This window comes from Gigantopelta aegis, chromosome 14, assembly GCF_016097555.1.
Source record: "Gigantopelta aegis isolate Gae_Host chromosome 14, Gae_host_genome, whole genome shotgun sequence".
Taxonomy (NCBI): Eukaryota; Metazoa; Mollusca; class Gastropoda; order Neomphalida; family Peltospiridae; genus Gigantopelta; species Gigantopelta aegis.
The window spans coordinates 36,238,422-36,252,612 of NC_054712.1; the positions used below are offsets into that span (position 1 = coordinate 36,238,422).

A 14,191-nucleotide genomic window follows, 5' to 3' on the forward strand; every position below is an offset into this window, starting at 1 on the left:
TTGTAATATATATATATATTTAACTCCTATTTTTAAAATTATTATTTTAAAAATCTTTTTTTTTTTTTTTATACATGTATATCTTTTTAAATTATTGTAAGCTGTATTGTTATATATATATATATATATATATGTACTGTATATGTATAATTATGTTAACATGTACATTCTAATATCCGTGAAAATGGTGGCGAAAAAGAAGAAGAGAGATGAATGTAAGACACACCAACTCGAAGCAGACTTGGCATCTTTGGATTTGCATCATGTTAGTGTCATCCTCTTTATCGCCAGTGGTGCAAATATGTCTGGACACCCAATAAAATATAATATCCTCATTGGCAAATGATTCTGAAATAACACTTAGTGAAAGGGAAAAACAAAAGAAAGTAAGAAAGAAAGAAAGAAAGAAAGACATAAGAAAGACAAAAGACCTGTATAAAATATGAACATTCAACAATTAGCCCATGAAATGCTCTATGGGGAAAAGGGGGTGTCTTGAGTTACGTTTTCAAAACAATCATCTCATTAAAAATTTGATTAAAATAACAAACAACACTTGGTTTTGAAATACATTATACTTAGAGGCAAAATAAATTTGTGTTATAATTTGGACAAAAAAGAGAGTATATTGCAATAAGAACAAATACGACAAATTCAATACGAAATGGACTCATTGGATATCTCTTAGTCTGCTCTATAATGACACAGTATTGTATTGTTTTTTTGTTTTGTTTCGTTTGTTTGTTGTTGTTTTTTTGTGACTTTTGTGTTGGTATTATATAATTAAAATTGACAACATTAAATACTGGGTGGAGTGTATAAAATACATGTACAAGTCTGTCCTATAATAATGCAGTTCTGTTTTGTTGCTGGGGATTTGTTTTGTTTTGTTTTTTTGTTTGTTTGTTTAGTTGGGGCTTTTGTTTTATTATTATTATTATTTTATTTCTTTATTTTTTAAATTATTATTAATATTCATTTATTTTATTATTTTTCTTTTTTTAATTGATCAATTAATCGATTGATTTATTTACTTATATATTTGTTATATATTTTACTTTAGTTTTCTCTTTGGTTTTATTATTACTTTATTTACTTATTATTCTTTTATTTATTTATTTTAAGAAAATGTATTATCATTAAATATTTATGTTATTATTATATTTATTATTATTGTTTAAAAATTATTTTTATTAAAATAAATTTTAAACAAGAATAAATATAATTATATATATATATATATATATATATATATATATATATATATATATATATATATATATATATATATATATATTTAATTTTACTGTTATTAGTTATTATTTTAAAATTATTTATCTATTTGCCTATTTGTAATTTGTGTTGTTGTATACTGAGGGTTAAGTTACATTAAAATTTTGAAACAATTATCTTATTTTATTATCTCCATCAAGGGGATATATCGTCTTGCCCGTAGGCACGTATGTGACACAACAACATCAATATTATATTAATATACGATATTATATATTATACAAATGTTAACAATATTCCCGGATTGTTGTTGCCGGTCGACTTTGAAAAAGCCTTTAATTCTGTGTCAAGGACATTTACTGAAAAACCCCACTGAACACTAGAATTGGATTAAAACGTTTTACAATAATTCAAAGTTCAAATATTTCAATTGAAAAGAGGATGTAAACAATGCGACCCCCTGTCACCATATTTATTTATTATTTGTACAGAAGTTCTTAATTTTAATTAAAAATTCTAAGAATATAAAAGGAATCACTATAGAAGGTGAAGAATATATAATATACCAATATGCAGATGATACGAGTTTCATACTTGATGGATCCCCTGAGTCCCTAAACAGTACAGATTATTAAGCAAATATTTCGGGTCTCAAACTAAATTATGTTAAGACAAAAGTAATATAGACAGGAAGCAAAACGTATTCAAATAAAGTCTTTGATCATACACGACAGAAACTAGAATGGGATACAACAAAATTCAATTTATTATTAAATTTAGAACAGATTGTTGATCTAAATTATAAAAAGAACTATTAATACTTTATAAAAGTGTGGTCTATTAGAAAATTAACCGCGCTGGGAAGCATTACAGTTCTTAAAATTATGAGTATCTCTAAATTAACGCATCTTTTTATTTCTTTACGAAACTAAAACAACCTCATTTTCACATTTTTCTTAGAGGTTGGCAAGCTGCCCTAAACCCTCGAGTTACGACCATGTATTTATGTCAGTCACATATGTACAACAGAATGACTATTAGTGCCTAGGAGCAGGCAAAATGAGAGAAAAAAATGTGCTAGCATTTATAAAAAAATACACTAACATGAACTAACGTATATTTCATTACAATATAATACTTTAAAAAATTTAAAAATATGGAACGCTTCACGAATTTGCGTGTCATCCTTGCGCAGGGGCCATGCTAATCTTCTCTGTATCGTTCCAATTTTAGTATATGTACTGCGTGAACAGTACACTATATTATGCAGTATAGTCCATTATATACGTATCGAGTCTACCACGTGTACTACTATGATTTGGATTGAACGCATATTTTTAAATAAACATTTTTGTTTAATTTAAACAGGAAAGTTTATAGTCTATCAGAAAACCGCTATCAGAAAGTAATATTATTGTTAATTATGCAGTTCTCTGCGTATTATGATTTGCTTGTGTTGAAGCAAAAACACTAACATAATATTACCGTGGTGAAATATAATGAGATAATACTAGCGGCCGACATCGACATAGTGGTTGCGATAACGTTGAGGCAACTCACATTTCCTAGAAACTAGGGCGAATCAATATTTCTGTCTGAAAAGTCACGTACATTTTAGTATGTTTATTATTTGATTATACAGAACATATATTTTAAATTATTATTATAATAAAGTAACGTAATGATTAAAAGCAATATTAAATATTCAAAAGAATAATATTTTTTTAAGAAAAACATATAAAAGTAGGACTATAGCGGACTTATTCTTAGGGTGGAGTGTGGTGGGGGAAACTAGTGTGACCCCACAGTTTAAATACATCTACCGGCAACATTATTATATGTACAATATTATCATGTGTATTTTCAAGAATATGCAACGGAAACAGTCAATTAAAAAACGAAAAATGAGAAAAAGGGAAGTAACTCACATTATATTTCGTTCACAGAAAACGACAACTCAGTTTTAGTGACACGGTGGTTCATCATGGGCGTACATGGAGGGGGGGGGGGGGGGGGGGGGTTCGATGAAATCGCTTTTTTTATAATTTAATATATCTGACATTGATATCTGACATTATTATATTTACTCAACATAGAAATATATGCCCAATATTTCTGCAATCTATTTTGGAACCCCCCTTTTCAAAATCCTATGTATTGGAACCCCCCTTTTCAAAATCCTATGTACGCCCATGTTCATGACAATAATTATTGTGCACATACCATTTTATAATATCATTTTAATTATCTAACAGTTAATGCAGCAATAAATGTTTTTAAAATCTAAGCCAAGTTGTGTTTTTTTGTTTTTTAATCTATGAACCTCGAATTATATTATTAATATTAAAAATTAATATAAATGTATATACAGTTATAGAGTTCCGGTATTCTAACAAAATGTTTTACATTATTTAATAGAAGTGTACACAACAATATGTGAAACACTTGATAATAAGGATTATTTATGTGCAGTTTTCATATGTAAAAAGCTGTTGACAGTCTGGCTTAAAGGTTTAATTATTAAGCTAAATCATTATGATTTCACATGACGTTTACTTAACTGGATAACAAATTGTATCAAAAAGAGCGCAAAACGTTTTTGTAAATGGTTCCTATCCAACTATAGTACACTGATGGTTGGAATATCCCAAGGTTCAATACCTCGTCCATTTCTGTTGTTGTTTTTTTCGTTTACATAAATGACATTGCGGATGAGCTTAATTGTATTACTAAGTTATTTGTAGATGACACTAACAGCATCATCAAATGACGTAAAAACGATAGAATCTAATCTCAAACTCAGAAACTCAACATAATAGTCAAATCAATAGCTTGTCACGTTTAACTCTGATGGCAAAGCTCATGTAGTATTATTCGCGAAAAGTAACATTAACTCACCCGTGCAATTAACGTGTATTTTGGTATCACGCCTATTAATAAAACGCAGACATATAAGTACTTAGATTTAACTTTCACAAACAATGCAAAATGTGCAACTCACATTAATAATATATGTACACGAGCGTCCTCTATGGTTTGTGTGCTAATAAAATATAAGTATCTTCTAGATTGGCAACTACTGATGCAAATATAGACAACTGTATACGTCCATCTGCGGTTTGGAACGGATTTTCTCTAGATGCAGAATTATATATTTTTTTTAAATCAACTTGGCGCAAATCACATCCATAATATATGTACATCAACGTCCTTTATGGTTTCTGTATTAATGAAATATAAGTATCTTCTAGATTGTCAAATACTGATTAAAATATAGACAAGTTTATACGTCCAGTACTAAAATATGCATCTCAGGTTCGGGTAAGATGTTCTCTAGATGAGGAAAATATATTTTAAAAATCAACTTGACGCAGCAAGAATGATACGAGGTATATCATTGTTCGCATCATGAAACGCTTTATACTTAAAAACAGAATTACAAATCGACTCACGAGGAAAATAAACGTAACTGACACATACGACTCTCCTCCATTTTCATGCTTTGGCCCCTTGGAGAACCTACAGAATACAGCAGCTTTTGTTCGAGCCACTGGGGTCCCTGTCCGAGCGTACAACGAATAATAATAATAATGCTGTCCCTTAAATGAACACGACTGGTCGTATGTGGCAGATACAGCCTTTTAAAATATGATTCGTTAGATCATTATCTGTAATTAATAACTGTAAGTAACTACCACTTACAGCTGTCATAAAATCATAGTCTGCATCGCTTTGAATTACAACACGGTGTAACTACCACTTACAGCTGTCATAAAATCATAGTCTGCATCGCTTTGAATTACAAAACGGTGTAACTGACACTTACAACATTGAAACATGATTTACGTAATTGGACGTGTCAGAAGAAAAAAGTCGATGAGTGTTCAGGTTTCATTGCCATTAAAACAAATTTGACATCTTAAGTACTGATGAAGAAAATCACTTGGTTTTTTTTAAAAATATATGATCTCATCTTTTTAAAACCACATTCTGATGCACTTTCGTCCTTCTGGCTCTCACGCGACGATATATACATACACATATATGACTACTGACCTTCAATGCACTCTTGTGGGGTGGGGTCATACGACACACACACGCGCGCGCGCGCACACACACACACACACACACACACACACAATGTATACGACTACTGACCTTCAGTACATTCTTGTGGAGTGGGGTCATACGACACACACACACACACACACACACACACACACACACACACACACACACACTCTCTCTCTCAATGTATATGACTACTGACCTTCAGTACATTCTTGTGGAGTGGGGTCATACGCCTGCCAACCGTCGTGGCCGTCAGGAAGATCGGGTCGCTTGAACCAGGACTCGTTCCAAACATGGAAATCCCTGTTAATTGGAAATTTCTAACACATGTATAGAGTGTCTAAAACATGGCTATAGACTATAAAACAAAACACAGCGATACTACTGATATTAATGGTCATAAACAAAACAGATGTACATGTATTATCAATAGTATTAGAAAAAGCGCCATCCAGTAGAACCCCGCTAGCCCCGAAGATAAAGATCCGCCATTTTTTTTTTTTTTAATTAGAAAAGTCCTGAAGATATAAAATGAAAATAAAATGTCACCCCTCGTCTGCATTTTGAAAACAATCCCAGAGAATGAAAATCTATGATTTAATTTATAATGGCCTAAGCGGGGCCGTTTTTCCAGTAAAGAGATTAACGGTCAAAGTGGCAGTGTTCCATAGGTGTGGTTTTGACGTAGTGCGGACACGGAACGCAGAAAAAGATACTTATTTAAAAAATCGATTCTATGGTTTCCAACACAGGATTTTTGAAAGAAAGAAATGTTTAGGTATGGCGCTATGGAATTGAATATTTACAATGTGCGTGCTGAATGCAACCGCATTCGACAGAGGGTATGGGGGGGGGGGGGGGGGGGTGGGTGGGTGCTCCCTCAGAAAGAAAATGGGGTAAGTTAATGGTTAGGGTCAAAAATAAACTGTGTCAAAAGGTTAACTTAAAAAAATAAAATCTGCTAAAAAATTGGGTATGGCGCCATACCCGTTTTACGCAGGGCCTCTGACAGAAACCATGCAACAGCAGAATACCTCTTTAGTTATGAATGGTGCAGTTTTAGGTAACCCTGTCCGTGACGGATTAAAAACCGTGTACAGAAAACCCCCCAGTTCTAAGAGAGAGAGAGAGAGAGAGAGAGAGAGAGAGAGAGAGAGAGAGAGAGAGAGAGAGAGAGAGAGAGAGGGGTACATATAGAGATATTAATAGATTGAGAGAGAGAGATTAAGAAGAGAGAGAGAGAGAGAGAGAGAGAGAGAGAGAGAGAGAGAGAGAGAGAGAGAGAGGTGTTGTGTACATCCCTATTATTCTGTGCACTTTGGGATCAAGCCTGTATGTACATTAAAAAGATTGTTGCTGTTAGTCGAAAACATGTTACACACTACAGTGGCAGCAAACACCACTACACAGGTAGACGCATATAGATTACGACAACACACGTCTTCCATTTTAATAGAAATAATATTTTGTTTCAAAAACAAAAAAAGGTCTTACAAAACCAAATTCTACCAACCAGATTGCATCATCCATTGTTTTTCGTGGTCGTCCATCCACCGTCCAATGAGCGTCGATGGAACTACTATAGTCGCTGTCATGAGCAGACCGGAAGTTAGAGATGCATCGGGTTGGAATACCCAGAGCTCGTAAAACTGCATTGAAAATGTGACAATCGTAAGTAAACTAATAGAACAAAATTACTTTGTAATTTTTATATTCAGCTGAGTAAAAATAATATCAAATACGTCAATGCATAAAATAGAATATGTAAATGCATATCTCTCTCTCTCTCTCTCTCTCTCTCTCTCTCTCTCTCTCTCTCTCTCTCTCTCTCTCTCTCTCTCTCTCTCTCTCTCTCTCTCTCTCCCCCACCCTCTTTCTCTCATCCTCTGTCTCACTGACTCCCTACATGTAAATGTGTGTGCAAATTCAATATTGCTTTCTTATTACCCAAGCCCAAATAAAGGTGTACATTATTAAAATTAAATTTAAAAAAAACCCCTATAAAAAAGACAATTATTCCAACCATACTTGTTGTGGTTACTGCGGAAAACGTCCAGCACTGTCCGTATTTGACTCCTTTCCGTTTTTTAAGAAATTCCTCCAATATGGCGGAACTTCCGTTCCAGGCGTATGGTGCAACACCATCATCGTATTTTCCAGACCAGTTGCCAAAGAGAACCCCTCCGTCACGTTCATTGTTGTTTATCTAAGAGAAAACCACCGTATGTCATTTCAGTAACGTTGTAAACAGTTCCAGTTCAAATTAGATCTTACTGGTGACCCTGAGGTCCGTCAGTAGATCTAACCAAAGCCAACGTCACTGCCTGTCTGGATGACCTTTCATTTAACCGAGGCTTGACGTTGCCCAGTGGTACCGGTGATTAATAAATCAATGTGCTCTAGTAGTGTTGTTAAACAAAACAAACTATAGCCCAGTGGTAAAGTGCTCAGTGGCAGTCCTCCTATAGACGAGGTGCCTGATATTCTTTCATTGAAACAATCAAGACTTTTGCAGGGATATGGTTTTGATTACACAAAAATCGATCTTATCGTTCATATTTGGATAACCCATTAGTAGTATAATTTGTACGTACAAATTATACTACTCCCATTTTTTTAGTGGCGAATAAATTTACAAAATGATGTTACATCATTTTCAATTTCCATAACGGGGTATCTAAACTTTTGGAAATGTGTTGTCTGCAATTTCAGTTATCACATATGCCGGTAGTGCCTACACTTTCAGTTATCATATATTATGCTGGTAGTGCCTGCAATTTCAGTTATTATATATGCTGGTAGTGTCTGCAATTTCAGTTATTATTTCAGTTATATGCTGGTAGTGTCTGCAATTTCAATTATCAGTGCCTGCATATTATGACCTGCAGGAGTGCCTGCAATTTCAGTTATCACATATGCCGGTAGTGTCTGCAATTTCAGTTCAGTGCCTGCATTTCAGTTATCTATATTATGCTGGTAGTGCCTGCAATTTCAGTTATTATATATGCTGGTAGTACAGTTATCACATATGCCGGTAGCAATTTCAGTTATCATATATGCCTGCAATTTCAGTTATTATATATGCCTGCAATTTCAATTATCATCATACATGCCTGCAATTTCAGTTATCACATATGCCGGTAGTGTCTGCAATTTCAGTTATCTATATTATGCTGGTAGTGCCTGCAATTTCAGTTATTATATATGCTGGTAGTGCCTGCAATTTCAATTTATCATATATGCCGATAGTGCTTGCAATTTCAGTTATCATATATACCGGTAGTGCCTGCAATTTCAGTTATCATATATGCCGGCAGTGCCTGCAATTTCAGTTATCATATATTATGCCGGTAGTGCCTGCAATTTCAGTTATCATATATTATGCCGGTAGTGCCTGCAATTTCAGTTATCATATATTATGCCGGCAGTGCCTGCAATTTCAGTTATCATATATTATGCCGGCAGTGCCTGTAATTTCAGTTATCATATATTATGCCGGTAGAGCGCTAAGCAATCTGTGCACAACGCATTCAGAATAAAGGTTCACAACGAAAGGTCACTTGGGCAAGAGAAGACGTTTGTTTTTGCCAGATCTACTAACAAACCAAGACGGAAGTGGGAATAAGATCTGCTATCAATCAGTTAGTGTTTTCACGAGGGAGTTCGCTCGCAAAGTCACACAATCGATTTTTTAAATGCACGACACATACCGAATCTATTGTGAGCGCCTGTGTTCACTCCGCTGAATACACTTAAGACAGCATTACAGCACATTGTTTGATTTTAAAAAGGTTACCAAAATAAACTAATACACGTATAAGGTTTCTCTACGGCAAGGACAAAGAGAGGAGGAAGCTTCGAATGTGTTCATTGTTTTCATTGTTTTAACCCTGTAACTCGTTCTCCAGATAAAATTAGGGACCAGGGCCCCGTTCCACGAAGCGATCTTAGCCCTAAGATTACCGTAGGCGCATAGCTATTCTATGCACTAAAGTTGATCTTAGGGCTAAGATTACCGTAGGCGCATAGCTATTCTATGCACTAAAGTTGATCTTAGCCCTAAGATTACCGTAGGCGCATAGCTATTCTATGCACTAAAGTTGATCTTAGGGCTAAGATTACCGTAGGCGCATAGCTATTCTATGCACTAAAGTTGATCTTAGGGCTAAGATTACCGTAGGCGCATAGCTATTCTATGCACTAAAGTTGATCTTAGCCCTAAGATTACCGTAGGCGCATAGCTATTCTATGCACTAAAGTTGATGTTAGCCCTAAGATTACCGTAGGCGCATAGCTATTCTATGCACTAAAGTTGATCTTAGGGCTAAGATTACCGTAGGCGCATAGCTATTCTATGCACTAAAGTTGATCTTAGGGCTAAGATTACCGTAGGCGCATAGCTATTCTATGCACTAAAGTTGATCTTAGGGCTAAGATTACCGTAGGCGCATAGCTATTCTATGCACTAAAGTTGATCTTAGGGCTAAGATTACCGTAGGCGCATAGCTATTCTATGCACTAAAGTTGATCTTAGGGCTAAGATTACCGTAGGCGCATAGCTATTCTATGCACTAAAGTTGATCTTAGGGCTAAGATTACCGTAGGCGCATAGCTATTCTATGCACTAAAGTTGATCTTAGCCCTAAGATTACCGTAGGCGCATAGCTATTCTATGCACTAAAGTTGATCTTAGGGCTAAGATTACCGTAGGCGCATAGCTATTCTATGCACTAAAGTTGATCTTAGCCCTAAGATTACCGTAGGCGCATAGCTATTCTATGCACTAAAGTTGATCTTAGGGCTCAGATCGCTTCGAGGAATAGGACCCTGGGGCCTAATTCACTAAAGTCTCGCAACTTTGCGATCTCGCAGTGCAATGCTAAAAGACTTGCAAAGGGGATGCTTTGTTGTCTCACAGAGCCTAAGAGAGCTTTGTGAATTAGGCCCCAGAGCCCGATAACATAAAACATATGTAACACTTAAGTGAGACGTACGCCATACATAATGTGTGGCGTATGTCTGACGTAAGTGTTACGAGTGCTTTATGTTACCGGGCCCTGGAGACTATTTCACTAAACGTCGTAAGTTTACGTCTGCAACTAGCAGTTATACCGGTCGTGCGTTTACATGTGTTTGGCGTCTATTTCACTAAACATCGTAAGTTTACGTCTGCAACTAGCAGTTATACCGGTCGTGCGTTTACATGTGTTTGGCGTCTATTTCACTAAACGTCGTAAGTTTACGTCTGCAACTAGCAGTTATACCGGTCGTGCGTTTACATGTGTTTGGCGTCTATTACACGCAGAAAATTGCATCCTTACGGAAGATAGAGCATTTTAAAGACAAAAAAGAAACGAAAATGAAATATGTGTATTTGTAACTATATTTGTTTTACTCTAACAGTAATAAGAATTGTGGTGTGTTTAGTTGCAGATTTACGTTTACGTGCAAAACTAGGTTTACGATGTTTTGTGAAATTGGGACTTGGTTCCTAGAGGCTTATATCGTAATTACAGTAGCAGACACTGGCTGTGATAAAATTATTTTCTTCTGACAGATTAGTTTTAAAATATGATCCTATACCAGATCTTTAACCCGAGGCCCGATTGCGTGTACATCAAGAGTTCGTACGCCAGCAGTCGGTTCTGACAAATATGGCATCTGGCATCTGCCATATTGGAGATAACGTATTAAAAGGACCATGACCTCCTGAGCCAGAGCCAGTGTGTGTATGTTAAAACTAATCAATAAACATGTTTATTATAGGTATATGAACATTGACTATTTCATGTTCAAAAGAAATGAATACTAATTCACAAATAACTGGTAGGCCTATACCTATTATACAACATTTCACTATTTAATAAAATAATAATAATAATAATAATAATAATAATAATGTCTAATTAATTATAAATCAGTTACGCGGGAACCTGTCTGCTAAGAATATTTTATAAATTGGGTTGTCTGATTGGAAAATAAATCACCTTCGTTTGCTTTCCTTCTTTATTTTTCATTATTTATTTATTTATTATTATTTTGTTTGTTTTCTCTGTGTTTTGTTTTTGTCTCATGTATATATTTCTCTTTGAATATTTATTTTCTTGTATAGTCTTTTAATAGTTGTAGTCGCCGTTATTGTCATATTGTCATTATTGTGTTATTAGGAGAGGGCCTTGTAAGTAGGATAACTTGTGCCCAATCCATTTGTATATTATATGCAATAAAATATGTTTCAATTAATTTAATATACAGTATTTTAAATTTTGTCCAATTGATTGTATAACCACAGCCACTAGCATCAGATGGTTCAGTTACAATTGATCTTTTAAGATCTCAATATATTATCCGAATAAAACCTCTTCACGTTTTCCTTTTATATCAGCCAGAGAGAATTATGGACTTTGAGGACAGGGACATAAATACAACTACTCATTAATATCGACAATAGAAGACCACGAGGTACTTAGGAAGCACTAAACTGCTGGCTCGCAGATGTTCTGGTTTTCTAGGACATTTTTTTCAATACAGCTTTTCTATCATTTAAAACCTTTTATAGCCGCTATTACTTTTATGTCTCGAAAAGGCTGTCCATGACGTCATTGCAGCACATACACGACAGCCGGCCTCGACGGTGTCGTGGTTAAGCCATCGGACATAAGGCTGGTAGGTACAGGGTTCGCAGCCCAATACCGGCTCCCAGTCAGAGCGTGTTTTAACGACTCAATGGGTAGGTGTAAGACCACTACACACCATCGTCTCTCTCACTAACCACTAACAATTAACTCACTGTCCTGGACAGACAGACCAGATAGCTGAGGTGTGTGCCCAGAACAGCGTGCTTGAACCGTAATTGGATATAAGCACGAAAGTAAGTTGAATGACATGAAAAGGTACTGATGTCAGCGAAAGTGAGGTAACGCGAGAACATTATTAGATCGGAAATGTGACAATTAATAAATCGACCAGTTTATTATGCCGCAATTGAAATCAGACATTGGCTGAATTGTATAAAATACATTACGTAGTTTAAACACAGTAGTGTTACAAATTTACATATAAATAAAATATGGTAACCAACTACATAAGAAATGAGAACATACCATAACATACATAATTAATAATAAATATTAGTAGTAATAATAATAATGATGATAGTAGCAAGAATACTACTACTAGTAGTAGTAGTAGTAGTAGTAGTATTAGTCGTAATATTAGTAGCACTGGTGTAGCGATGATTTTAGATGGGAGGGGGCAACCCACTATATATGTTCGTATATATAATTTTATAAAATTTAATACAGTAAAAAAAAAGAAGAAGAAAAAAGGTCTGTTTTAGGGGCCGTGACCCCCGTGCATCCCACCCTCACCCCCGCTACGACACTGAGTAGTAGTAGTAGAAGTGAAAGAGGACTATGACAAATTACGTCTTTGCTTAGCTCTGTCCCGGGTTGGGCGTCTGGCTATCCAGATACGGAACCCGAGACAGACATGCTCGAAACCTTCGTGATAAATCCAATTCAGTTTTCTTTGATTTTGATGTGTAATAAATTTACACTTTTGTTATAGGGAGGACAAACACTGTATAATATTATTTTATCAAGAATCGTGATCTAATATCACGATAGCAAGGAAAAACAAGTACAAAGTGATATTCATCTTCAAACAACACGCCGCCCACGACGACGTGAGGTACTCACGACTTTGCAGATGGAGCGGACGATGAGGATGGGGTTGTTCCTGGCCGGGTCTCCCAGCTCCGACTTCTCCAACATCGCCAACGCTGCCACCAAACAGACGTCGTCGAACTGAAACGAAACGTCATAAATCTCAATCTAATTAAAATTAGCTCCACTGGTGAATAACTATTACCAGTAGAGCTCATTTTAATCAGATTGAATAAAGCTAGATATACTTATGGACAGAAATATGCGACAGGCCTGGTGTTTATAAAACATTTAGAGTCCAGACTCAAGACACTAGTATACTAGTTTGAGACACTAATATCATGAGAACGTCATACAAATTGTATACATAGCATTAGAGATTGAGTGTGAACTCTTAATAGTTTTATAAGCACGGGCCCTGATCAAATTTATCAATATTTAAAGTAGTAACAGCAAACAGAAACTGAAGTCAAAACCCTCAACCATAGTTTTAAAAAGTTAAAGTTTGTTTTGTTTAACGACACCATTAGAGCACATTGAATTATTAATCTTCGACTATTGAATGCCAAACATTTGGTAATTTTATATGCACCATCCCACAGCATTTGATAAACCAGTCGTGGTGCTCTGGCTGAACCCTGAAATAGCCTAATGGGCCCACCAATGGGGATCGATCCTAGACCAACCGCGCATCAGACGTAGCCCAGTGGTAAAGCACTCGCTTGATGCGCAATAGGTTTGGGATCGATCCCCGTCGGTGGGCCCATTGAGCTATTTCTCGTTCTAGCCAGTGCACCACGACTGGTATATCAAATGCCGTGGTATGTGCTATCTTGTCTGTGGGATGGTGCATATAAAAGATCACTTGCTACCAATGGAAAATTTTTGCGGCTCTCCTCTCTAAGACTATATGTAAAAATTACAAAATGTTTGACATCCAATACTCGATGATTAATAAAGCAATGCGCTCTTAAGGTGTTGTTAAACAAAAACAAACTCTTTTGTTTTTGTACCACTGGGCTATGTCCTGCCCACTAACGATGAAAACCCTCATAATTATATCAGCTAAAGTGTTAGGATTGAATTGTGAGCTTCATCCTTGCGAATTTTTCACCGAATCCGTCAGAGCAGAATTATTATTTTTTTCGTTCGTCTTTCAACATGGGGTGGTGGGGACCAACACGCATTCTGTTGACTACAGCTTCAAAATGGGGAAGCCA

The 14,191-nt window shown here is 35.5% G+C and overlaps 1 protein-coding gene and 1 non-coding gene across 4 annotated transcripts in view; both read right to left on the reverse strand.

Annotated features, from left to right (window-relative positions):
* Window positions 1–14,191, reverse strand: part of LOC121388580 (hemocyte protein-glutamine gamma-glutamyltransferase-like) — a 64,637-nt gene that overhangs the window by 20,608 nt on the left and 29,838 nt on the right. For all 3 annotated transcript variants that reach the window (XM_041519974.1, XM_041519975.1, XM_041519972.1), the window contains exons 6-9: window positions 13,005–13,112; window positions 7,333–7,510; window positions 6,818–6,953; window positions 5,504–5,607 (exon numbers count right to left, since the gene is read on the reverse strand). In XM_041519974.1, the coding sequence (XP_041375908.1) occupies window positions 5,504–5,607; window positions 6,818–6,953; window positions 7,333–7,510; window positions 13,005–13,112 (526 nt within the window). The remainder of the gene's footprint in view (window positions 1–5,503; window positions 5,608–6,817; window positions 6,954–7,332; window positions 7,511–13,004; window positions 13,113–14,191) is intronic.
* On the reverse strand, window positions 2,384–2,489 carry LOC121389578. Its single transcript, XR_005960092.1, has one exon. It is a non-coding gene; the product is annotated as a U6 spliceosomal RNA (small nuclear RNA).